This window comes from Rhinolophus sinicus, linkage group LG18, assembly GCF_036562045.2.
Source record: "Rhinolophus sinicus isolate RSC01 linkage group LG18, ASM3656204v1, whole genome shotgun sequence".
Lineage (NCBI taxonomy): Eukaryota > Metazoa > Chordata > Mammalia > Chiroptera > Rhinolophidae > Rhinolophus > Rhinolophus sinicus.
In genome coordinates this window covers 8768298-8794177 of record NC_133767.1, presented here as the reverse complement: position 1 = coordinate 8794177, position 25880 = coordinate 8768298, and the positions used below count along the sequence as shown (strand labels likewise).

At 42.4% G+C, this 25880-nt stretch overlaps 1 protein-coding gene across 2 annotated transcripts in view; it reads right to left on the bottom strand.

The window, feature by feature from the left end:
- Positions 1-25880, bottom strand: part of GRIN2A (glutamate ionotropic receptor NMDA type subunit 2A) — a 470775-nt gene that overhangs the window by 65397 nt on the left and 379498 nt on the right. For both annotated transcript variants that reach the window (XM_074322873.1, XM_074322871.1), the window contains 3 exons: positions 7455-7660; positions 1547-1715; positions 1282-1435 (listed from right to left, as the gene is read on the bottom strand). In XM_074322873.1, the coding sequence (XP_074178974.1) occupies positions 1282-1435; positions 1547-1715; positions 7455-7660 (529 nt within the window). The remainder of the gene's footprint in view (positions 1-1281; positions 1436-1546; positions 1716-7454; positions 7661-25880) is intronic.

The window sequence follows — 25880 nt, the reverse complement described above, 5'->3', positions numbered from 1 at the left end:
ACAAAGGTTACGAAATCTGAAGCAATGAGTACAAAATCAAATCTAGTGAGTGGTAAGGATTTCAACAGCTTAAATGGGTTATCAAAAAGTGAAAATAGTAAATCCGTATGTCTCTGTGAGGAAGGCAGTATCCAAAATCCTGTTAGCCCACACTTCACTCAAGCGAATGAAGCATAAAAAATGTCACTGGATGCTGACATTCCAAGTAAATGAAGATCATGGAGGAATAAGACAATGGGCTTGCAGCTGGTGTCCACAGATTGGCTCTAGTCTGCACTTTGAATTCTCTAATTAGACATAGGTTTTTATTTTATTTTTTGTCTTTAAAAACATGTAACAAATTTATTGACCTTAATCTGTTTTCCTCCTTTCATACGTTTTTCTTCTAGGGGTCAATGTTTGTCTTAACCTGCCCAAATGTGGGACAAACCCACTAACAGGGGAGTACCAAGGGGACGCTAATTTTAATTTCATGATCTATAAGACAACCACTACCAAAAACTATGTATGATAACCAAACACTCGACACAACGCTTTCTTTTAAAGAAAAAATAAATAATGCTTGCCTGTGGTCCATGCAGTTTCAACTACTCTAGCCAGGCTGCCTAATGCATAGATGCTAAAGAAAACCAGATGATAGAAAATGTAAGTCTACTTTGCCTTACAAAAATTTTATGTAAAAACATAAATTTATGAAATAGTTAAAAGGAGAGTAAAAAAAATCTCCTTCATAAGCCATTCAGCTTAAAGGATAGTCACATTAAAATATGACTCTATTAATTTTAGATCAGTATATATTCTTGAGACTACTTCTATTTTGTTTTCTAGAGTACTGGTATAAATCACTGTGCAGTCATCATTATTTTCACTCTTACATCCAGTAAATAAATGACTGTCATTCAGTGAGTGATGGAGAACGGAGATGCAGATACTGCATAAAGGTTTATGGGCGGATTTAAGTTCACTGTGGACAGACAGGTTTATTTTTTAAATGTCTTCAAGGCTCTAAGAAACGTATCTCCTAGTCAACATTCTACACAATCAAGACCAGTATCTGAATACGTGATTGTGTTTTCAGCAGATTTTTCCAAGTTAAACGAAAGATGTTCAGCGAGGAAGAAAGTAAATTGGGATAATTCAAATGGGACATGCTTTAGAATATGTGGATGTGGTTTCAATGGAACTGAACCAAGTCGTATGTGGCTCCATCCTTGGAGCAAACAAGACCAAACACCCACAATTCCTGGTAGGAAAGGAACAGCGACTATGAAGTTCAGGTACCTAGAAAAGCGGAAGGCGACACGGTGCCGTTGCTTCTTGAAACCATGACACTGATTCCCGTCTCCACAAAGGGCACCGAGAAGTCCACCACTTCAGAACGTTCCTCGTTGATGGTGAGTGAGCCGACCGCCATGACTGCCCGCTGATACACCACCTGGGTGCCAGGCGAGAAAAGAATAGTCACTTTATTCATCCTCCCCACCACCCCCGGGGACCTCAGGCCCTAAGTCCGAACAAGAGCCCATGGGTTGAAAAGGTCACTTACTTCACCAATCATTCCATTCCACACGTTGTTCACTTTTTTGCCATGTTTCCCATTGGTCACCAGGTAAAGGTCATAGGTAAACTTCACAGTTCTAGAAAGCTTCTTTAGGATATCGATGCAGAACCCCTTGCAGCATTTTTTAACATTCATTCCCTCATTGGTTGAATTACTGTAGAGAAAAATCCCAAGGCCACAGACTATTAGTGCTGGAAAATGTGTTCACAGTCATTAGCTACGCTCTCCCACCACTTTGCACTTGGGAAATTGCAGCTCAAAAATGAGGAAGTGGCTTTTCCAAGGACATGCAGTGCATGTATGACAGCAAAAGTACAAAGTGTCTTAATTATGACAGTCATTGGGACAACGGCTAACACTTCTTGAGCAATCGCTATTGGCGCTTCACTCTGCTAAATGCTTGGTGCTAATTATTGGATTAATCTCCATGACATTTCTTAATTAGGTGCTATTCGTATCCCCATTAAACAGCGAGAGTTACTACCTCTTATTTTTAAAAGTTTATAAGACATATCCCCGCTTTAGACCAGCGTTTAGTCATCTGATCTCAACTGAATTCTAAAAACTTACTGGAAAATGGAAGAGGACGACGTGCGATTTGCAGGTGGAGGAGACTTTCGCTGTCCCCTATCGTTGCAGATGGAGGTTTGCAACAGACGGATGAAAGGAAGGGAATCTGACTTAGGAAAGGCACTTTTCTCACTGAGGACAATAGCTCAGCTAAGAATTAGGACACCTGAGGTTTACTTTCCACCTGAGTCCGTGGATCTCATGTCCCTTTATCGAGTCATCCGTCAAATGAGGGCCCATTCATAATATTTTCCCTCCATCCCTCCATTGCAGGAAGTGTAAAAGGTGACACTATTAAAGAACAATGTCCTTGAGCAGAAAAAAAAAAAAAAAAAGCTCTGTGAAAATACCGGGTGTTTTCAAAGCTGCCTTAAACGCTGTCATAACCTACAAAGGTGACATGCGCTGCTCTGTGCCAGCCAACTTGCCTTACGCTCCTGACCAAGTCATACTCAAAGGACACCCACCAAAATCAAAAATGACTTTAAAAGGCAGGGAAACGGGGGCCTTGCCAAGTGATAGCAAAAAGTACTTAAGACGACTCATGTAGGAAGATAGAGACGTCCCTGGGCAATGCACTTGGTTCCACCTTGCACTGGGCCACTCCATCAGCAACGGTCTGCCTTTGAGTCACGTGTGTCATGAGATAGGTGCTCTGTTCGAATATTCCACTGTTGGCACATCTACACATTGAACTGTTATCTAAGCACTAAAACTATGTTTATGGAAATCCAGCATCATAATGGGAAAACACCTATGTTTCCACATCATATGAAAAAAGTAGGTTACACAGTGATACATACAGAATGATCATAGCTATATAAAAACAGGTAAGCTTATGAAATATCAGGATGGAAAAACAATGAAATAGGAAACAACCATTTTTGAATGGTGAGAAATGTTGTTTTCTCTTTTTCGTATTTTCAGTCTTTTCCCCCCAAATTATCTGCAGTGAGTACATACTATATATATAACTCGATACACACACACACATTAAGCACCACTTGAGTATACTGACATCTGTATCCAGGAATATCCATCTATATTCAGGTAAATTTGACAATATAACTGAGTAATGGAAGTGGGTTGCAAAATGAATTTTTGTCAGTGTTTTCCTTGTCTCAGGATCACAGATCAGCTATTCTGAATCGCTGTCTTCACCTCTGCCTCCTTCCTATCCTGTCCCCGAGCTCTGTATGTATTTACACGTCATGTATTTACACATAAATAAATCTGTATGTATTTATACGTGATGAATGGTGGGCCCAACTCCATAGTATAACAGGAAGTAGGTACCTACCCTATTGCTACCAATTCCCCAGAGTGGAGGGGGTCAGGCTGGAGTTACAACTACCATAAACATAATGGAAATGCGTCCTACATACATTCAATTAATGGCATGTCCAAATGTGATTCCCTTCCTGTATCTGTGGCTCTCTGAAAAATGTGTCAAAATCAAATTCTCTTTCTTCCCGGCCAATACAGGCCATGCACGGACGCCTCTTCTCCCCCTCTCCCCATCTGTGTCTCCTTTACTCTCTGCTCCTTCCCTTCTTCTATCACAGACTCTTCCTTTACCTGGCCAAGATTCCTGGGAGACTTAAGACAGGAGTTACATATGCCCCAGGCTTAAGACTCAGGGTCACCGGCAGGTAGTGACTCGTGTGACTCTGTGGTCTCACTGGGCACCTCAGCCAGTTTGAGTTAATTATCTCTGTATGTACCCTACTAGATGTATTTCTGGGTACTGATGGTCATTGGTGCATTGTCACCCAATGAACACCAAGTACCTACCCTGTGTAAGACATGGCACTAGGCCCTGGGGACACGGGATGAAAAAGACATGCAACAAATACAACAGTTGAATTTATCATGGGGTTTATGGTAACACAACCAACCAGTAATTGGGAATTTCCATTGGTTCCTATTATGGCCTTTGTGTGTGTGTGTGTGTGTGTGTGTGTGTGTGTGTGTGTGTGTGTAGGGAGAATGACTTAACTACACAGACACCTCAGAAATGGTGCCCTTGCAAGCTCTCTCAGCTCTCCGCCATCGCCCAAAATAACAGGTGACTCATAAAAACACATATAGGAAAGACGATCCAATAAATCCAGTTCTCTGGCTCTGCAGTTTCCCAGTGTGGCCAGTGGCTAGGAGTGAGTCAGACAGAGCTGCTCTGAGAGCCTGGTCTGCTGCTAACAACCATGAAAACTCAGACGTGTCTTCATTCACAGCCTCAGTTTGCTGTTTGGTAAACTGAGAAGGCTGATGCTTACCTTGCAGGATAGTGGGGAAGATAAAAGTAAACCAAGGACCTAAAGCACGTCTCCCATAGCGCTTAAAAATACATCTCTCTTCTCACCAATGATTTGACAGTTTGGGGGATTTATTGACGGTATAGCCATTTCTCCCGACATAGCAAGCTGGATAATTTTTCCTCAATTTTCTCTTCATACCATAACATTCAACTAGCAGGCTTGAAGGAAAGCCTGGTATCTCTGCTCATTTTCTATTACCTGTGTTTTTAGAAGACTGATGTGTGCCCTCAAGACCCCACCCTTTACCAGAAGTGAGAGACAAAAGGTTTGCTCTGGGAGACGTCATTAAGAAAACAAATATAACCACGTTATCTAACCCGAATCCTTTCTGGAACCAACCATCCTGCCTCAAGGATATTATCTTTAAGAAATGCAATTGATCTAATCTGTGTTAACGTTGGGCTTAGTGGCTGCTAGTAATTTTCTATTGCTCTCTCAGGTAAATCAAAGACTCACTCGACTTAGATGCACGGTAACCTTCTGTCCCCAAGGAAAAAGGAAAGCTGCAAGCCACCGCCTCCCACAAGAACCAAACTGTGAATTTGAACCTGTTAATCTGTTTATATCCTCAGTGGAAAAGTCAATTCTTTCAAAGAGAGTAATTTATTTGAGGGTTCATTTCATCCATATGAATGCGACTCAGGAGTTGGTGATCTATTGTTTTTAGCGTCAAGGCTTCTGATTCTAGACTTGAAACTCCTATCGTTGATTGTGAAGCACAAGAGGCCCTACCTATGGGCCCGAATGAAACAGAGATGGCATTGTTTTCATAAGGAAGGCGCCCCACTCAGGTTATACTCTTCGCTTTGTGCCAGCCGCTCTGCTCTCTTCATCTGACCAAGTTCTGCTCAGAGAACACCCACCCGAATCAAAACACCCTGTGGCCACTTTCCCAGCTAACCTTCCATCCATCATTCCCACCGCTTGTCCCTCTCTAGCCCTGCACGAGGCTTCCATCTGTTTCCCACTCACCAAGCCCTGCCTCGGGGCCTTTGCACCTGCTGTTCTCGCTACCTGGGAGGTACTTCTCCCAGTTCTTCACGTGTTTGGCTTCTTCTCTTCCTTTATCTGTCACCTGAAGTCTTACCTGTGTGAGCTGAAGGAGCCCCACATCCCTCAAGCGACTCTCTTTATCACACCACTTTCTTACAATCTTCACAAGGTTTATTGTAACATGGAGCTGCCTTGGTCCTTTATTGGCTGCTGTGTTTTTGAACTCTGTATGCTCCTGACTGCAAGACGTTTGTCTTTTGTCTTCCCTGATCATTGACGGAGCCCCCCAAGCCCTGCACTGTGCATACCTCACAAACCGTGCTTCCGGTGCAGTTATTTATTTATTGACTAATCCATTCAAAAGTTCAACGCCAAAGAGGCCGACAACTCCAAAGAGGCCGGTCATTATTTGATGAATAACCTACTCAGAATTTCAACTCTGAAGTGGCTGCTTATTGATGACACAATTTTTCTCCAAACCAACTATGCCTTCAAAATATATTTAGCAATCTTATTTTTAAAAGATTATCTTTATCCCAAGAGCTGAGCTCTGGGGATTTGCATCTTGTATACTGATAACTTAGGTTGGAAGTTGGAACGGGGAGGAAAGGTGTCCTTTTCACTCATCCCGTTCAAGCATCAACCTTGGTGTGGCCTGTCCTTGTCACTGGGGGTACAAAGATTAATAAGCCACGTTCCCTAAATTGAGGCAGCTAATAATCCAAGGGGAAATACAGACAAACTATAAGCCATAAAACCAGTGACAAAGATAGAGACAGAGAGGCATGGACTGAATGTGTTCCCTCCAATTTATACGTTGAAACCTAATCCCCAGTGGGATGGCATTTGGAGGTGGGACCTTCGGGAGGTGAGGGTGGAGCCTTCAGAAATGGGATTAGTGCCCTTATAAGAAGAGACCAGAGGGCTTGGCTTTCTCTCTGGCTGTGAGGAAAAGGTGACGATAGGCAGAGGGCCCTCAGCAGACTGAATCTGCCAGCACCTTGATCTTGGACTTCCAGCCTCCAGAACCGTGAGAAATCAATGTCCATTGCTTAAGCCACTCAATCTGTGGTAATGTGTTGTCGCAGCCCAAGCAGACTGAGACACAGAGACACAGCCAGCATTCGGTGGAAGTGGGGAGAACTAATCCAACTTGGGGAGGGAGTGGTCAAGACTCAAAGGACAAGCCAGAATTAGCCAGGTGAAAGGAGGGGATCAGAAAATACTCAGGAAAAAAAAAAAAGGGAGATATCCATCCAATGGTAGATTTCATCCTTTGGAGAACCCCCCCGAAGGGTGGTGTTTTTGTTTGTTTGCTTTAGCAAAGACTATGATCAGGAACTTGGACTTGGCCATCAAGCCTTACGTTTCATCCAAAGGTTTACAGCTTAGGGGGAATCCTGCACCAGAGGCTCTGATAAGAAAACGTCAGTTCTTTCCTCAATTGTAATGAGAGGAAATAGACGCGGTGCATGCTTGCTGCTGGTGAGCTCAGAAATCGCCAGGAGATCAACTGTACCATGATGTCATCAGAAAGTCATATGTAAGGTGTAGGTGGACCCCCTGATGGAGGGAAGGTGGAAGGAAGTGGAAAGTACAGGGCTGGGGGAGGAGGGCAGCCAGAAAGATACAAATAACTATTTAAGGAAAGATTGAAGGGGAGGGTTGATGCAGCAGAATGGACCACCGTTTGAGTCCTGCCTCTTCCATTTACCAGCTGCAGGGTTTTAAATGTGTTTCTTAAACTTCCCACCACTCAGTTTTAACCATGTTTAAAATGTCAAAACCACTTACCTTGTATTGCTGTGGTTGGAAGTAAATAATGCAAACCATTTCGAGTAGCCCCAGTGTAAGCCTTTTAAAAAATCTAGTTTTACTTATTATAGTATACGTATTATAATAGAGTATGCTCTATCGTACATTGTTCTATCATTGGATAGATGTTCTTATTCATGGTACACGCTATTTTAAAGGTTTGGGCACATTCAACCTGACAGCACCCGTGGACTCACTTGATTTTGACGAACTTCCGACATGGCACCGTGTTCCTCACACACGTCTCAGTCAGTGGGTCGATGTCTTCCACGATGACAAAGGGGGCTTCCTCTAGGGTGACGATGCTCAGATGGTTGTCGTCCGGCTCACAGTCCGAAAAGGACTTGTACCTGGGCCATACGGCGTGCCTCAGGCTCAGGGTCTGGTTCTCCCACTTGCCCACCTGCACCATGAAGACAAAGCAGACATGTGCTTTCCTGCACCACTGACCTCCAGACAGGCACGTCCTTCCCCACGAGAGGTGCGGGAGAAGAAGCCCATCTGTCTGAGGGGCTTTTCTGCTCCTGTCTCCACACACACATCTGCTTATCGGCTAAGAAAAATGGGGACAAAGAGCAAGCAGAACACTGGGCAGCGCCCATGGTCTGGACACTCCCCAGGCTAGTTAACTGATGGGGGTTTTGCCTAAGCACCGAGACTATATCAGAACTCTCCAGTGTTCTGCCAGAGCTCAGGGCCACTCTGAGAACAGCGTGGACTTTTAGAATCACAGAGGTCTGGATTTCAATCCCCAACTCTGCCACCGTTCAACCCCAGGCAAGCTAGTAAGCACTCCGAGTGTCTGTTTTCTCATCTGAAAACAGGCACGAGTCTACCCACTTCATGAAGGTGTCGTCGGCATTAGTGAAAAGCACAGTGCCCGCACTTAGTAAGGACTGCCTACTTTTTCTTTTAAATATGGAAGAAAGACAATGAAAAGGAGGAAGATTTTTTTTTTAAGTGTTATGAAAACGAAAAAAGAGGAAAGAGGAAGTGGCGGGAAGATTAGCAGGAGAAACAACCCAAGGGGCCCAAGCAGGTGAGAAAAGTATCAGATATGGTTCCATATAAGCCGCAAATTAAGGTGAACTTTCGTTAATCCGGCCCTGAGTGGACACTTGTACTGCTTATTGTACTTCAAGACCTGTCAAAATAGAATCGATGAGTTCCCTCTGAGCAGCAGTCCACATCTGAGTGAAATCAAATTGAAGGTTGTATGTTTTGAACCTTAATTTCATTTGACAGCTTATTGGCACCATTCACAGACACACGGGGAGGAAGCTGCCCCCAGCATCGCACTTTCTCCTTCCTCCTCCCACTCCCACGCACAACTGCCTGACACCACAGGTCAGCTCTCCATGTGTAATACCAACCTCAAGAAAAACACCTCATCTGAAAAGCTAAGTACCAAGTCCAGGCTTGTCTGTGTTGACATGACCCACTCCCCTCTCTTCCTGGAACATAAGTGTCACCAGAAATGAATCACAGGCCCTTAAACAGAATTCAGACTCGCTGGACACCAGGAAAGGGGATGGGGTGGGGGAAGAGATGGCAGTCAGTGCTCTCCAAGATGACCTCATCATTTGGACTGGAAAATTTTTTGCTGCTTGTACAGAAACATCCCGTGTGGCCAATTACAAAATTGTCCACTTCACGTATACCTTCCTTTTTAAGACAGGAAGGAGAGCCATTTGGTGAAGCAAACATATCAATCTTCCTGTACTGTGACGTGTAACACAAGCTGGAAGGAATGTTGAGCCCGCTAAAGTCTTCATCATTCAACACGGATTTATTAAACACCAACTATGCACTGACACCAGCCTGGGAACGACCAAGATAAAAACAGAGTGGTTCCTGCCTTCTTGGACCTCTCAGTTGGCTGTGGGTCGAAGATAGTAGTAAATATGCATAGATAAAGAGATATCTTTCATCTCATTAGCTCCGATTTTATGTCAAACAAGGCTTTGGATTTTTAAACAATTGCAAGTTTTAATTAGCTCTGCCCTCCTGAAGTATTATAATTCACCACCAACAGACATCTGTCTGAATTACTTTGGGCCTTCTCTATAATAACCACTGGAAAGAAATTACCAGTGAACAAGGCAGAGAATTTTCATTTCTCAATACCTGTTTCACTTGGTAATCAGATTATAATTTTTTGTCATTGGTTATCGACTGTAACTTTTTGGTTCCCATCGTTTCAATGGGCATTCACAGAATGCTTTCAACGCTTCCAAGAATCTATAGCATTAGTGTACACTGGCACATAACTTTTAAAAATATGTGTGTTAGAAAAGATTCATTGGGAGTTTTATTCATAGTATAAAATTTCCTTTCCAGAATTGACTTTGGACATGTTATACAAACTGGCCCTGCCCCTTTTCCCCGGAGGTTGGGTAGTTCAGTAGGTAAGAGAATGGCGTTAGGAGTCAAACAGAACTAAGGGCTAATCCTGGGTTCACCCATTAGCTGAGTAGCCTGGGGCAAGTCACTTTACCTCTCTGAGCTTCACTTTCTATATCTGTAAAATAGATAACAGGATATGTCTTTCAGGAGGGTAGTGAAATTTCATGAGCCAAACATATACATGAAGCATCAAGCACAGAACTCAGGACAGAACATCCTTGGTAGCTGCTGTTATTTCATTATTGTTGTAGTTAGCATTTAGGATACAGCTCAAATATCACCTAATCTTGAGAGGCATTCCTGCCTTCCCTAGTAATGCAGGACTCCGCACCTATCTCCACCAGAGTATTTGATGCCACAATTATAACACTGTCAATTTGGAGCACTGCCCTGTGGTCAGAAACGTGCCAATATCACCCCTTAGTTTCCCCCCGCCCCAAATCCTACATGGTGAGGATTACTCCAACGTCACCAGGCAGAGAGCTCAGGCACAGACAGGGTATGTCACCTGCCCAAAGCCAGACAGCGCGTAAGTGGTGGGAGCAGGTGTACCGCCCGGGGCTGTGCGGATCCAAAGGTGCTTCCCACCGCAGCCTCTATGAACTGACCTGCACTCACCACGTTACAGCCCCAAGACCCTTCCTTCCTTGCAGAGTCAGCTCCCAAGACGACACAGAGGCCAGCAGACCCTGGTGACCACGTCACACACCCTTGGCAGGCAGAGCTCCAGCCCACGCTGACTCATGGGGACAGACGTGGAAAAAGGTTTAAGAGTCCCCAGGGTGCAATAACTTCCTGAATCTTCTCTCTCTCACTTCCCAGCATGTCTAAGTAAGCACCCACGGGTTGGTCAAGGAGGAGGGAAGTACGTGGTGGGTGGAAAAACTTGATCAGGAGCCGCAGGTGCTGTGCGAATGTTGACCTAGATCCTGCGAGTTCTCACCTCCTCCTCTGAGTCTGACAGACTCCTGTGATAAGCTCCCACCCCAAACACAAAATATGCCAACGCCAAGCTTTATATACCAGGCAGAGAAGCACAGATAGCCTTCCCTTTCCCCTCCCACATCCCCATTTACAAAGGACTAGAATTGAGTCCAGTGTTTGTGCATAGGTTTAAGAGAGACTCATTCATTCCTAAATATTTACTGAGTATTTTACTAAGTATTTCTTAGGTGCCAAGCATCGTCAGACACTGTAGTGCAAACAACAAATTACTGGCATGGAATTTTTATGCTAATTGGTAAGACATGCCTGGATCAAATAATCACACAAAAGTATATATCATGCAAACTGAGAGGAAGAAAAAAAATGGGTCTGCGAGAGAAATTAGGGGAAAAGAAATCACAGAAGGTTTCCCAGAGGAGGTGACCCTTAAACTGAGATTGCAAATCCAAGATGAGTGGGTGGGAAGGAAGGGGGAGTGGAGGGCGGGAGAGCACCCCAAGCAGGCAGGGGACAGATGATGCAAAGCCTTGTAGGTCCTGCTAATGAGTTGACATTTACCCTAAGAGTTAATCTAATCTGTTAGTCAGAACGGAAAGATACATAGAAGTCACTGTGAACATATTTCTGTCCAGAACTTGCCCAAAGGTGGAAGCTCTTTGCCCTCTCAATTTTTTTTTATTATGGAAAAAATTTAACTCATACAAAAGTAGAGTAGAATGAATCTCCATATTTCCAAAATCTAGCTTCATTAATTAATAGCTTGTGGCCAATATTGTTTCATTTATACTCCTGCCCACTTCTCCTATATTATATTGGAGGAAATCCCACACAGCGTAACATTTCATTGATAAATCTTTAATTTTATTTAAATATCTAATCTCCATTTGCTTAACAATATTATACCTCAATAATCTGTGTTTATGAGGTAGGACAATTAAGTTCGTGAACTCATCCTAGAAAAAGTGCTACAAACCTCATTGCTGAATATCACTACGGTCACCTTTGAAGTTCTCCCCTTGGGAAGCTATGCACTGATGCCAGCACCTAGTCTACCCTTCAAAGCAATTTTGGAACTCTTTTCCTGGAATGGCCATCAGAGCTGTCGTATTACCCTTGATATCCTGAATGTCATCAGCATGTCTTCCTTTCAATATTTCCTTTATTTTCGGGTAAAGAAAGAAGTCACTGGGGGCCAGGTCAGGTGAGCAGAGAGGGTGTTCCAATACAGTTATTTGTTTACTGGCTGAAAACTCCCTCACAGACAGTGCCGTGTGAGCTGGTGCATTGTCGTGATGCAAGAGCCATGAATTGTTGGCAAAAAGTTCAGGTCATCTAACTTTTTCACGCAGCCTTTCCAGCACTTCCAGATAGTAAACTTGGTTAACTGTTTGTCCGGTTGGTGCAAATTCATAATGATTAATCCCTCTGATATCAAACAGGTCAGCAATATTGTTGCAATAAGTTCGCCAACTTCATTGTCCCACTTCGAATGTATGTTTCAGGAAGTAAATTATGAGACCCCAGTTTAGAAGGGGTTTGATTTACACGGTGATTGATTTCTATGTCTCCAGTTTCTTACTCAGGGCCTGGCACAAGGGAGCACTTAATGGATAGTTGTTGATGGAATGAAGGAATATACAGCCTGAATTTTTTTAAATGTCCATGAGTCAGAAAATGCTAGATCGATCAATGTGCCCATAGGTACCTCAGCTGTGGAATTCTGCACCTTAAGGAATGACCTAGGCTGAGCCAATGTGAATTTTCCAAGGAGTTTTGCTGGGACTATTACGACAGGGTGGTCACAACAGAAGAACCAATCAGACAAAGATGGAATGTGGAGCTAAGAAATAGAGAAGAGAGCGAGCGATAAAGTCAGGATGGCATTGTGTGAGCTCTTACAACAATAAAAGCTGGCATTCATTGGGCACTTATTATGTATTAGGTCCCATTCTTAGCACTATTTTCATTCTTATAAACACCCTATACACAAGATAAAAGGTGAGGACAGATGGTTTTTATCTCTATCATGAATTTTTTTTGTCCTTAAAAACAGCTCCCAACTCACCCAAATAAACTGTGTGGGAGGAGAAAAGAAAGCGCTACCTTCAAAATAAACTGAATTTTGATGATAAACCTTTGAGTATTTTCAGCAAGTATACTGAAGTTTTGAGGACAAAGAAAAATAATTGACCACTGATGGAGAAACGCTATTTTGTTAAGAGAATATAAAAAGGGAATTTAACTTTGCTCTTATTAATAAAATTTAAATACAGTGCTTTTAGAAAGTGAATTGCTCTTCAAATCCTAGAAACTGTTTTGTGAAAGGGCAGTGACTACTTCTTGAAATGTTCAGCCAATATTTTCTCAGAGCACAGAGAGATAATTTCATCTCCAGAAACTGTCTGTCTTAAGTTAATATGCTCCCCTTCATGTCTGGATAAATTGAGAGATAGGTCACAGAGGCTGTAAGTGGCTGGAAGAAATCAGGTGAATAGATGTGTGTGGCTCTCCTTTCAAAGAGACGAGTGTTTGATCTTATTTGATCTCTTCATGAAATGCTTACAGGAGACAAATAAAATCACCTCATTATGGGTCTCCTGGTCTCCCAAGCCACTCTCTAAAAACATATATCTAAACACCAAAATCAGATCTATCCCTACTCGAATCCTTGCATGACGCTTACTGCCCACAGAATCTGATCCAGACTCCCCTTTACATTAAAGGACCCTACAATATCGGCCCAACCAACCTCACTACATTCTCACTTCTGTCTCTCTTTCTCAATCTTTTTTCATCCACCCTATACATACTCTCACACTAAAACATATTCATGTGAACCTTCAAACACACATACACTTACACATGTATTCGTACACATATGTACATGAATGTATGTATATATCATATGCCTATACAGCATATATAAACCTGTATAAAACACGCTGGCACACACACACGCATACAGACCCCAACTCACAATACACATATGTCCACATACACCCCCCACATACATGCACAACTACACATACACACTGACTTAGCACACACACTACTAAGCCACCAGGATGCATCTGCTTTTCACTTCTCACTGCACACACTGTGAGCAACACCCACTTCCCTGCCTTTGCCTGCACTGTTTCTTCTACTCGAAATTCCCCACCTTATCATCTCCACCAACTGAAATCCTCCCCATTCTTTCCCGGTTCAGCTCAAATGGCACTTCTCACATGGAACGGAACTCTCCAGCGGGATTTCATATCGGCATTTTCTGTGCCTGCAGAACATTTTCTTTTTCCCTTGAATTCCCTCACTGGTTTCTTCATGCACTCAACACATGTGTATCTGGTGCTCTCCCCTGCTCCAGATGCTGCAGGAGGCTCTGGCGCTTCAGGTGTGACCAACCCGGGACTGGCACCTATTCTTAGAGTTTCCATTCTGGTTGGAGAGGAGAAGTTAAAGGTCAATGGCAAGAAAGTGAGATGCCATAAGCACAGGATGCTCCTGAAGCAGGCAGCTTGCTGTTCTGGAAAGAACCAGAGATGCTTCCTAGGGGAAGTGGCTTCCAGCTAGGAACCAGACCAGCAGTGCTGGGGTGTGGCTTCTTAGGGGTTCTGACGTTATTCTCAGGGCCACTGAAGTGTGTGGAGGGGCAGGGACGGGGGCAGGGGCTTGATTGGAGACTCTGAATCAGGGATAAATCAGTCTGATGTATTAGAACACCTCTTCCCAATGCAATGCAGAGATAGATAGGGCTTGTGGCTAAAACCCTGTGAAGGCAGAGGTAGGTTAGGAGGCAGCTGCTTTCATTTGGATGAACCTGCCAGGCCACATCTGTGCGGTCGGCATGAATTCACGAGATCTCCAAGTGGTAGAATCAACAGAACTTGGGAGACGTCATCAGAATGGCAGCGTGAGGTGAGCCTCTGGAAATCTCCCCTGGAATTTACAACTAATCGAACAACCATAACTCCACAAAGGACTCCCTGCACAGCAGACAGGCAAAACGAAAGGCCCACTACAGAATTCACCTAAAGGTGGGCGAATCGCGTGAGCGAGGGAGGAGGGAAGGGAGAAGTGCAGAGGCAGAGCCACACAGGAGCAGGACGCAGAGCCACACAGGAGCAGGACGCAGACCTAGCTCAGTGCTCCGAGCTCGCTGCTTCCCGGAACTACTGCAGATGCGAGACAGGGAAGAACTCGGACTGCTAGGGTTCCGTTTATGGCCCACAGGGCTGAGGGGGCAGCATATAACACGGCTGAACCCAACGCTCACGGCAGAGACCCCGGAGAAAAGACTGAGAGAAGAAGGCTGAAAACCGTGGTTTAAGCCCTCACTGCCAAGCAGAGAACAGAAGCCTTAGGCACTGAGACTAGCCGCCCCCTCCTTCCCCTCCCAGAGCTCGCCCCGCCCCCATCTGCCCGGTGCTAGAAGCAGAACAGTAGCAGTGTCAGATCAAAAGAGCAGAATATTTGCTGTTCTGAGAACGGTGGTCAGCAGACACAGATTCGCAGCCCAACTAGTTCCGGCAAAGGGGAGGGAGCTGTGGAAGCAGGACCGGCTGTGGTGGTGGTCGCCACCATCGTTCTGGGCCACCTCGCACAACTCACCCCGCCCCTGTCCCCAACTATCTGGGTGGATCCCTGCAGGAGTAAACAGAACTGCAGAAACACACGGGCTCTGAATCTGGTGCAAGAAGAGCTTTGGAACTTGTGGAAAGAACTGGATCCTCAAATTCAAGAAGCAAATAGACCACCTAATTACCTCAACCCCAATAGGCCTTCGCCAAGGCACATTGTATTGAAGCTGTCTAAAATCAATGACAAAGAAAGAATCTTCAAGGCAGCCAGGGAAAAGAAGACAAAGGAAAGCCCATTAGATCATCATCAGATATCTCAGCAGAAGCTCTACAAGTCAGGAGGTCAGGAGGGAATGGAACCAAATATTCAAACTATTGAAAGAGAGAAATTATGAGCCAAGAATAATATACCCAGAAAAGATATCCTTTAGATATGAAGGAGGAATAAAGACCGTTCCAGACATACAGAAGCTGAGGGAATTTTCTAATACATGACCTACACTACAAGAAATACTAAAGGAGGCTATTCGACCACCATCAACAGGGACAATTTGTGGCAACCGAAACATAAAAAGGGGGAGAGTAAAGGCCTGAACCGGAACATGGGAATGGAGAAAGTAAGCGTGCTAAAGAAAATGGAATATTCTAAATATCAAACTTTCTTTTACATAAACTTAATGGTAACCACTCAAAAAAACTCCAGAACTGAAATATATAACGTAATAAAAGAAGAAACAGAGGGAAACATCATAGAATACCACCACACAGAAATAACAGACAACAACAAAAAGGCAAAGAAACAATGGAGACACAATCTTACCAGAAAACTAAAGATAGAATGACAGGAAATCCTCACATGTCAATAATGACCCTAAATGTAAATGGACTGAACTCACCAATAAAAAGGCACAGAGTAGCAGATTGGATCAAAACACTAAACCCAACCCTATGCTGTCTCCAAGAGACACATCTCAGCTACAAGGACAAGCATAGACTCAAAGTGAAAGGGTGGAAATTGACACTCCAAGTAAATGGTGTCCAGAGAAAATCAGGTGTTGCCATGCTGATATCAGATGAAACAGACTTCAGGGTGAAAAAGATAACAAGAGACAAAGATGGACATTTCATAATGGTAAAGGGGACTATACAACAAGAAGACATAACAGTCATCAATATTTATGCCCCCAATCTCAGAGCACAGATATATACCAACTACTAACAGAATTAAAGGGAGAAATTGACCAAAATACAATTATACTAGGGGATAAATACATCATTGACAGCTATTGATAGATCATCCAAACAGAAAATAAATAATGAAATAGCAGCCCTGAATGACACATTAGATGAAATGAACATAATTGACATATATAGAGCACTTCATCCTAAAACATCAGACTACACATTTTTTTTCTAGTGTACATGGAACATTCTCAAGGGCAGACCATATACTGGGACATAAAACTAACCTTAGCAAACTTAAGAAGACTTAAATCATACCAAGCATATTCTCTGATCACAAGGCTTTGAAATTAGATATCAACTGCAAAAATAAAGCAGGAAAAAACACAAATACATGGAGATTAAACAACATACCTTTAAAGATCGACAGGGTCAAAGAAGAAGTTAGAGGAGAGATCAAAAGATACATAGAAACAAATGACAATGAAAATACATCCTACCAAAATTTTTGGGATGCAGCGAAAGCAGTTTTAAGAGGGAAATGTATGTCATTACAGGCATATCTCAAGAAACAAGAAAAATCCCAAATAAATAACCTCACATTACACCTTAAAGAACTAGAAAAAGAAGAACAAATGAAACCTAAGGTCAGCAGAAGAAAGGAAATAACAAAAATCAGAGCAGAACTAAATGAAATAGAGAACAAAAAGACAATAGAAAAAATTAATGTGACAAAGAGCTGGTTCTTTGAAAAGATTAACAAAATTGACAAACCCTTGGCTAGACTCAATAAGATAAAAAGAGAGAAGACACTAATTAACGCAATCAGAAATGCAAAAGGGGATGTTATCACAGACACCACAGAAATACAAAGGATCATCCAAGAACACTATGAAGGACTATATGCCACCAAATTCAATAACCTAGAAGAAATGGACAAGTTCTTAGAAACATATAGCCTTCTTAAGCTGAACCGTGAAGAACTGGACAATCTAAACAGACTGATCACCAGTAACAAAATTGAATCAGTCATCCAAAACCTTCCCAAAAGCAAAAGTCTGAGACCAGATGGCTTCACTAGTGAATTCTACCAAACCTTCAAAGAGGATCTAATACCTGCCCTGCTCAAACTCTTCCAAAAAATTGAAGAAGAGACAGTACTCCCTAACTCATTTTATGAGGCCAACATTACCCTGATACCAAAACCTGGCAAGGACAACACAAAAATAGAGAACTACAGACCAATATCTCTGATGAATACAGATGCAAAAATCCTAAACAAAATACTAGCAAATCAAATGCAACAATGCATTAAAAAGATTATTCATCACGACCAAGTGGGGTTCATCCCAGGGGCACAAGGATGGTTCAATATCCGCAAATCCATCAATGTGATACATCACATAAACAAAATAAAGGACAAAAATCATATGGCTATATCAATTGATGCAGAAAAAGCATGTGACAAGATACAACATCCATTTATGACTAAAACACTTAATAAAATAGGTATAAAAGGAAAATACCTTAACATAATAAAGGCCATATATGACAAACCCTCAGCTAATCTCATAATTAACAGTGAAAAACTGAAGCCCTTGCTCTACGTTCAGGAACATGACAGGGCTGTCCCCTATCACCTCTGCTTCTCAACATAGTGTTGGAAGTCCTCGCCAGAACAATCAGGCAAGAGAAAGAAATAAAAGGCATCCAAATTGGGAATGAAGAAGTTAAATTGTCACTCTTTGCAGATGACATGATGCTGTATATAGAAAACCCTAAAGACTCCACCAAAAAGCTATTAGAAACAATCAACGCATACAGTAAAGTTGCCGGCTACAAAATCAATGCACAAAAGTCCATTGCATTCCTATATACTAACAATGAAATCTCAGAAAAAGAAGTAAAAAAAAACCAAAACAATTCCTTTTGCAATTGCAGCCAAAAGAATAAAATACCTGAGAATAAACTTAACCAAGGATGTGAAAGACCTATGTGCTGAAAACTACAAGACATTTTTAAAAGAAACTGAAGAAGACACAAAGAAATGGAAAAACATTCCGTGCTCATGGATTGGAAGAATCCACATACTTAAAATGGCCATATTACCCAAAGCAATATACAGATTTAATGCAATCCCCATCAAAATCCCAATGGCATTTTTAAAAGAAATACAAAAAAAAAAAAATCATCAGATTTGTTTGGAACCACAAAAGACCCCGAATAACCAAAGCAATCCTAAGAAAAAAGAACAATGCTGGAGGTATAACACTCCCTGACTTCAGCTTGTACTACAGGGCTACAATAATCAAAACAGCATGGTATTGGCAGAAAAACAGACACATAGACCAATGGAATAGAATTGACTACTCAGAAATAAAATCATCTAAATATGGACAGATAATTTTTGACAAAGAAGGAAAAAACACACAATGGAGAAAAGACAGCCTCTTCAATAAATGGTGCTGACAGAATTGGAAAGCCACGTGCAAAAGAATGAAACTGGACTGCTATCTGTCACCATGTACCAAAGTTAATTCAAAATGGATCAAAGACTTAAGCATAAGACCTGACACAATAAACTGCATAGAAGAAAACATAGGTACTAAACTTATGGACCTTGGGTTCAAAGAGCATTTTATGAATTTGACCCAAAGGCAAGGGAAGTAAAATCTAAAATAAATGAATGGAACTATATCTAACTTAAAAGCTTCTGCACAGCAAAAGAAACCATTGACAAAATAAAGAGGCAACCAACTGAATGGGAGAAGAGTTTTGCAAACAGCGCCTCCGATAAGGGGCTAATATCCAAAATACACAAGGAACTCATGCAACTCAACAACAAAAAAACAACCCAATTGAAAAATGGGCAGAGGTCCTGAAGAGACATTTCTCCAAAGAGGACATACAAATGGCAAATAGACATATGAAAAAATGCTCAACATCACTAATCATCAGAGAAATGCAAAGAAAAACCACAATGAGATATCACCTCACCCCAGTCAGAATGGCGATCATCAACAAGACAAATAATAACAAGTTTTGGAGAGGCTGTGGAGAAAAAGGAACCCTCATACACTGCTGGTGGGAATGCAGACTGGTGCAGTCACTATGGAAGGTAGTGTGGAGGTTCCTCAAAAAATTAAAAATAGAATTACCGCATGACCCAGCAATCCCTTTCCTGGGTATCTACCCAAAAAATCTGAAAACATTTATCCATAAAGACACGTGTGCTCCAATGTTCATTGCAGCTTTATTTACGGTGGCCAAGACATGGAAACAACCAAAATGTCCTTCGATAGATGAATGGATAAAGAAGTTGTGGTACATATACACAGTGGAATACTATTTGGTGGTAAGAAAAGATGAAATAGGACCATTTGTGACAACATGGATGGATCTTGAGATTATAATGCTAAGCAAAATAAGTCAGACAGAAAAAGCAGAGAACCATATGATTTTACTGATATGTGGTATATGAACCAAAAACAGCAAAAGAACAAGACAAACAAATGAGAAACAAAAACCCATAGACACAGACAATAATTTAGTGGTTACCAGAGGGTAAGGGGGGTGGGGGGTGGGAGACGAGGGTAAAGGGGATCAAATATATGGTGATGGAAGGAGAACTGACTCTGGGTGGTGAACACACAATGGGATTTATAGATGATGTATTATAGAATTGTACACCTGAAATCTATGTAACTTTACTAACAATTGTCACCCCAATAAACTTTAATTTTTTAAAAAAAGAATCAACAGAACTTAGATGACGATTGTGTGGCTGTATGAGTGTGAGGCATGGTGGCCCTGTTTGCATTGACTTAGGGTTCTGGTGAGTAGCCAGCCTGACGAGCCTCCTACCACCACGTGACCCACACCGGACAGAGGAGAGCCTTCACCCACAAGCCAATTCAATAAATTTTTCCTAAACTGAGCTCAATTCACATGGTAGAATAACATCAATTTTTCCTTAGAATTCAAACTTAAAAGAGGGGAATGGCCTGTTTACTCAGCTCCTCTCCTTGCAGTCGACACCAGGGATTGCAAAATTAAAAATCAGAGAGGAGATTTATTAAAACCAACTATGGAAGCCGAGTTCACGAGCCTGTGCTCCAGCTTGACTGGCCCTGGTTACCTCACTGGGAGATTTCATAACAAAAGGGGAAACAGGCCTTAAAACAAATACTTCACGTGTACAAAACACCAGAAAACATGTCACTCCGGATAATAAGCAGTGATTTACTCCTAAGCTGGAGAAAATATGAGTAATTAACTCTTCAGGAAGATGAACTTAAGGAGAAAAACAAAGCAATCAGAAAGCCAATTTCTCTCCACCTGAAAAATAAAGTCTTCCAAAGGACACGAGATAAATGGCCGTGCAGGAAATTTAAAATGATTGAATGGCCATGTTTAGCATAAATAGCATCACCGATTAGCATCACGTTATGTCTCTGCATGGACGTCTAACACACAAGCAAGCAGCTTTACACACTAGTCATGTTGTGTCAGGGGTTGCTGCTTGAAACCAAAGGCAAATCTGAATTTGACTGATCTGGGAGCTACAACACCGATGTTTGAGCCACGGTTTGATATTAAGTTGAACTGTGCTCTTTCTGGAGTACTTTGCAATTGAGTTCGGTGATTTTTTTTTTCCCTGAAAACCAACACGCAAGTTCAAGTTCACTGCAAACAGCTAGAGAGTGCTAAGAGGAAATGTCTCATTGGAACCCAGCTTTCCCCTGTATGGTATAATCCACCAGTTTTTTCTACAAAGAAACTGCTGGAAGGCAGGTTTGGTGGAACCTACTTTGTCTCCAATGCCTCAGATGGCCACTGGCAGAGGGACACTCAGAATTGCTTTTCAGCTACCGAGGTAAAGTGTCTGCAGCCTTTGCACGCACTGTCTGAGGTGCAGCTATGGAAGGTGGTAGGGCTGTGAACTTCGGCGTGAATAAGAAACTCTCCTTGGGAGCTGATGGTGAAAAAAGCAGACTCCTAGATCTCGGGCGTGTTGGCATCAGGAGGTCTGTGATGAGGCCTGGGAACCTGACTTTTCAACCAGGATCCGCATCATTCTGTTCTAGGTGGTCTAAGGACCACATTTGGAGAAGCACCTGAAGGACCACGCCTCTGGCTCCCAGCAGGATTAACTACAGCGTAAGGCGGGCATCTTTCTTCTTGGGTTACTTATGTAACCAGTGGCAATTGCCAGCAGCTCTAAATGAGTTTAATCAGCTATTAGAGCCTTAATTAAATTCCTCTCAGTTGAAATTTCAGAATTGCCTAATTGTTACACAGTTCACACTGGAGCAGTTGATTTTTTTTTCTCCTATAATAACTGCTCTCAGGAAAATCTAATATCTTCACAGATAACAGCATCAACTGTCTTAGAACCCAGCACTGATCTGGTAATTCCTGGAGATGTGTTTTGATCATCGTTATTTCCACAAACAACCGTCATAGTTGCTTCCCTTCTCCTCTTGACATTCAGCCAACAGAACTCAATGCTTGTTCAACCTCCGATTTAAAAGTGAAAGTCTCTGGAACAAGTTGCCACTATTTCCTTCAGAAGTTCATTTATAATCTTCAGTCCTCCAGAGAGGCTCTGTTGCTGGGTCCCCGAGGATGGATAGAAGTTCTATTTCTTTGGTTTTCTTTCAATTCTTTGTGTGCTCTCAAAAGGGATGTGTCTTGGTAATTAGCTAAACAGTTAATAGTGTTTTCTTTCTTTGGTGCCACATTGCAATGATATAACATGAGAGGCCTGAAATATCAGCACAGCACAAAAAGGAGCCCTCTCTTAATTACTAACTAATTGTGGGAACATGCTCTTGGGGGTCCTTCATTGTCCTTCTGTATCAGTCAATCTTCCACGGGCTGTAACAGTGATTATTAAATAATTAATAAGTATAATAACTGGCATTTCTTGAAGGACTGTGCTCACCTCAACATGCATTTTCTTGTTTCACCCTCACAACCCTATTAGGAAAAAGGCCATTAGAACCTTGACTTTACTGATTGGGAAACGGGGAGCTTAAGTGACTTGCCCAAGATCAAACAGTGAGTGAGAGCATCCAGAGTCTGGGCTCAGGCCTTCTGACTTCAGAGCCTGGGGCCATGACCACTCCCTGATATTCCCAAGGTTGCCATCAGATTGGCTTTGGGAAATATTAAGGCAAACAGGAGCAGCTGGCTCTGTTGAGGGAATTAATATTTCATGGATCAATTGGAAGGACCCAGCCACACCAAGAGTGAGGCCCTGGGGTGCAGGCCCCTCAGGCCAGCGTCCAACATGCATGTACAGCCTTTCCACTTCGGAAACGGCCGGCAGCTCTTTTTGCTTTGAAGCACAACTGGAGGTGGTCGCCTTGCACTTTCTTTCATGTGTGCCAGTTGTATTTCCTCAGTTTACCTATGAATTGATTCTTCCAAAGAGCTCGGATTCCAGCTTGAAAATGCCTCTGCCAGCAGAGCTGCAGCGAGCCCTTGCTGGCTTGAGGTTGAATTCCACTGCTACTGTGCTTCCCCGAAAATAAGACCTAACTGGAAAATAAGCCCTAGCCTGATTTGTCAGGACGACATCCCCTGAACAGAAGCCCTAATGCGTCTTTTGGAGCAAACCTTAACATAAGACCCAGTCTTATTTTCGGGGAAACATGGTACTAATACCAACATCCAAAAGGCGATTAGAATAATTGGGGAAGAAAATCCACTGCTCAAATGTGAACTGAGTGACAATTAGGTAATTTGGGGATTTCAACCAAGAGGAATGTAATTAAGGCTCTAACCGCTGATTAGCCTTTTTCTTCGCCTCTGTGGTCATCGCCATTCCTTACGTAAAGGGCCTTAGAAGGGGGGTTCCAGCTTCCCTTTGTATCATGTTGTACTGAAATGCTGACGGCCAAAACGAGGCGACTGTGTTTACATTGCTACATCTGTTATTCCCAAAACTCAAACATAAACTTGGTTGAACTTTTTACTTCTTACTTCTCCAAGGCTGCTAACTTGGAGAAGAAAACCAAAAATATTTCAGGAGGAGACGTGAGAAACAATGGGACAATTACAGAAACTGAAATGGGGTCAGGGGAGGATTCTATTCCCCCAGGGGAGTACATTCTATTGGACCAGAACTTGACCTCAGGTCAATCCTCTTTAATGATAATAGTGATAACCATGATTGTTTTTAACACTTTCACAAAGACAATTTAGAAATACTGTAAAGGTTTCTCTTTGACCTTCTAATGTACTTTTTCTGGGTAAATTTCAAAGATCCATGTCATTTCTACTTGGAAGATAAATGAAATGCCATTTCCAATCTGGCAGAGTAAATAGCTCTTTCTGGGAGTATTTACCTGAATGATATTTAGCAGCTTTTGTTCCCTCGGTAGAGTTGCCAGTAAGAGCCAGCATGTAGACCAGAGTGGCATCCTCCGATGCTGGGCTGATAGCTGAGAAGGCCTTTCGTTTACTGGGACTATCAAGTCTTTCTCCCTGGCCTGAAAATTATGATAAGGCTGGGTGTGAACAGAGAGAGGACCTCTCCTCTTACTCTGGGGCAATTTCTTTTTTTTTTTTAAATGAAAACCTTGAAAAGAGGCAACAATTTTGGGCTGAGTGTGTAACCGTTTATGAAAGGAAATAAGTTCCAGGTAATTAAGTTGCACACTTAGGAAGTAGGGGTGGGAGGGGGGGGCTTCAACGCCATCAAACTGATTTGAGGAACGACAGGCCAGAAGCTGCAGGATTTCCTCCTCGGTGTTATGTAAAACAGCCAATTTCATCTGGATCTTGGCCCTGAGCATTCAATGTTAACCTCATTGATGGTGTCTGCAGAGTTTTAAAATAAGGTTATAAGACCCAGGGTATCGATCAGATGCAAAGCATTTCATCCCTCACCCGTGCAAAGTTACTGGATTGTGAAAGTTGAAGTGGTTAGAACTTGGTGTCAGGTCTCTGATGGGCATTTGAATTTTCATATCTGGGGCAAAACAATAAATTTACATCTTTGAGAGGGACGTTTTGCTCCTTCCTGACGAAAGGGTGAGGCAGGGGTTGCTGCCCAGGGCTCTGCCGGTTTTTATGAAGATGCTACCCCTTGTGCTGGGGTGACAGCCATGGCTGTGACAAAATGCACGCTGATCGGAATTTCAATCCTCTGTAGATAAGACAATCGTGTTTCTTTGCTTAGCTCTGGCACCAAGCTACTTTCCTCCAGGCTTGTCTAAGCCCTAAAGTATTCCAGGGAGAGGATCCTTTGAAATACTAAAGCCAACAGAAGATTTAACGGGGAGGAAACTGTAATAAGAACACAATCAGAAGGGGGTGAGAAAGACAAAGATCCCCTTGCCAGGTAAGACTGCTATGGGGAAAAAAAAAAAAAAAAAGCCTAAGTAACCCTCTACTGTCAGTCTAATTTCATCCAAATTGATTAACCTCATCTTGGGTGCTAATTAACAATCCCAGAGCCCTGTAGAGTTACTGGGAGGAAATGACTATCTTGGTGACCAACCAGGCAGATACTCGGCATTGCGTCTCTGTTGAATTACACTGGAAAATTCAGTCGGGTAAAAGAACCCTAGAATTGGAGTCAGAAGACCCAAGTTCGAGTTCAGCTATGATGCTCATGAGCTACGTCACCTTAGTTAAATCAAAACTTTTCAGATTCACACAAATTGTAGCCTAAGCTAGAATCCCAAGATTCCTGATTACTCTTGAGTGTTACAACCAATAAGCGAAGATATTCTCTAGGTATTTGGTCAGTTAAGGGTTGGATGACATTGAGTCATTGGTTAATTCATTTCAACAGATGTTTATTGAGCACCTACTACATGCCATAAACTGTTCTAGCACCGGTGATATAGCAGTAAATACTCTAAGCTGGGGAAGGGGGAGTCAGCAAACTTCAGTCCAAGGCCACCCAACTATTTTTGTATAGCTCATGAGCTAAGAATGGATTTTACATTTTTTAAATGGTTGAGAAAAAATGGAATAATAGTTTTGTGACATGGGAAAATTATATTGAGATTTGAATTTCAGTGCCCATAAATAAAGTTTGATTGGAACGCGGCCATACTCATTTCATTATACATTATTTATGGTTGCTTTTGTGCTACAACAGCAAAACTGAGTACTTGCCACACACAGATCACAGCTGACATATACACACAAAATATTTACTAGTTGCCCTTTCCATAAAACGTTTGCCAACCCCTGCTCTAAGTTTCTGTCTATAAGGGACCCACCCACTAGTAGGGAAAGTAAAATAAAATGCCCTCAGATTTATAAAATAAAACAGAAAGTGGCAAGTGCCAAAGGAGGAAAGGTGAAATAAATGCAGAGGGTATCAGAAATGAGAGAGCCAATCTGACGACTGAGGGAGGGAATCATGAAAGAAGTGGCAGTTGAAGGGGGTTATGGAACACGCAAAGGAGTTGAAAAATTAGAATGGACAGAAGGGCCATACTTCTAGGCTGGACAAACAGTGTGGACAAAAGCACAGAAGTTTAAGGG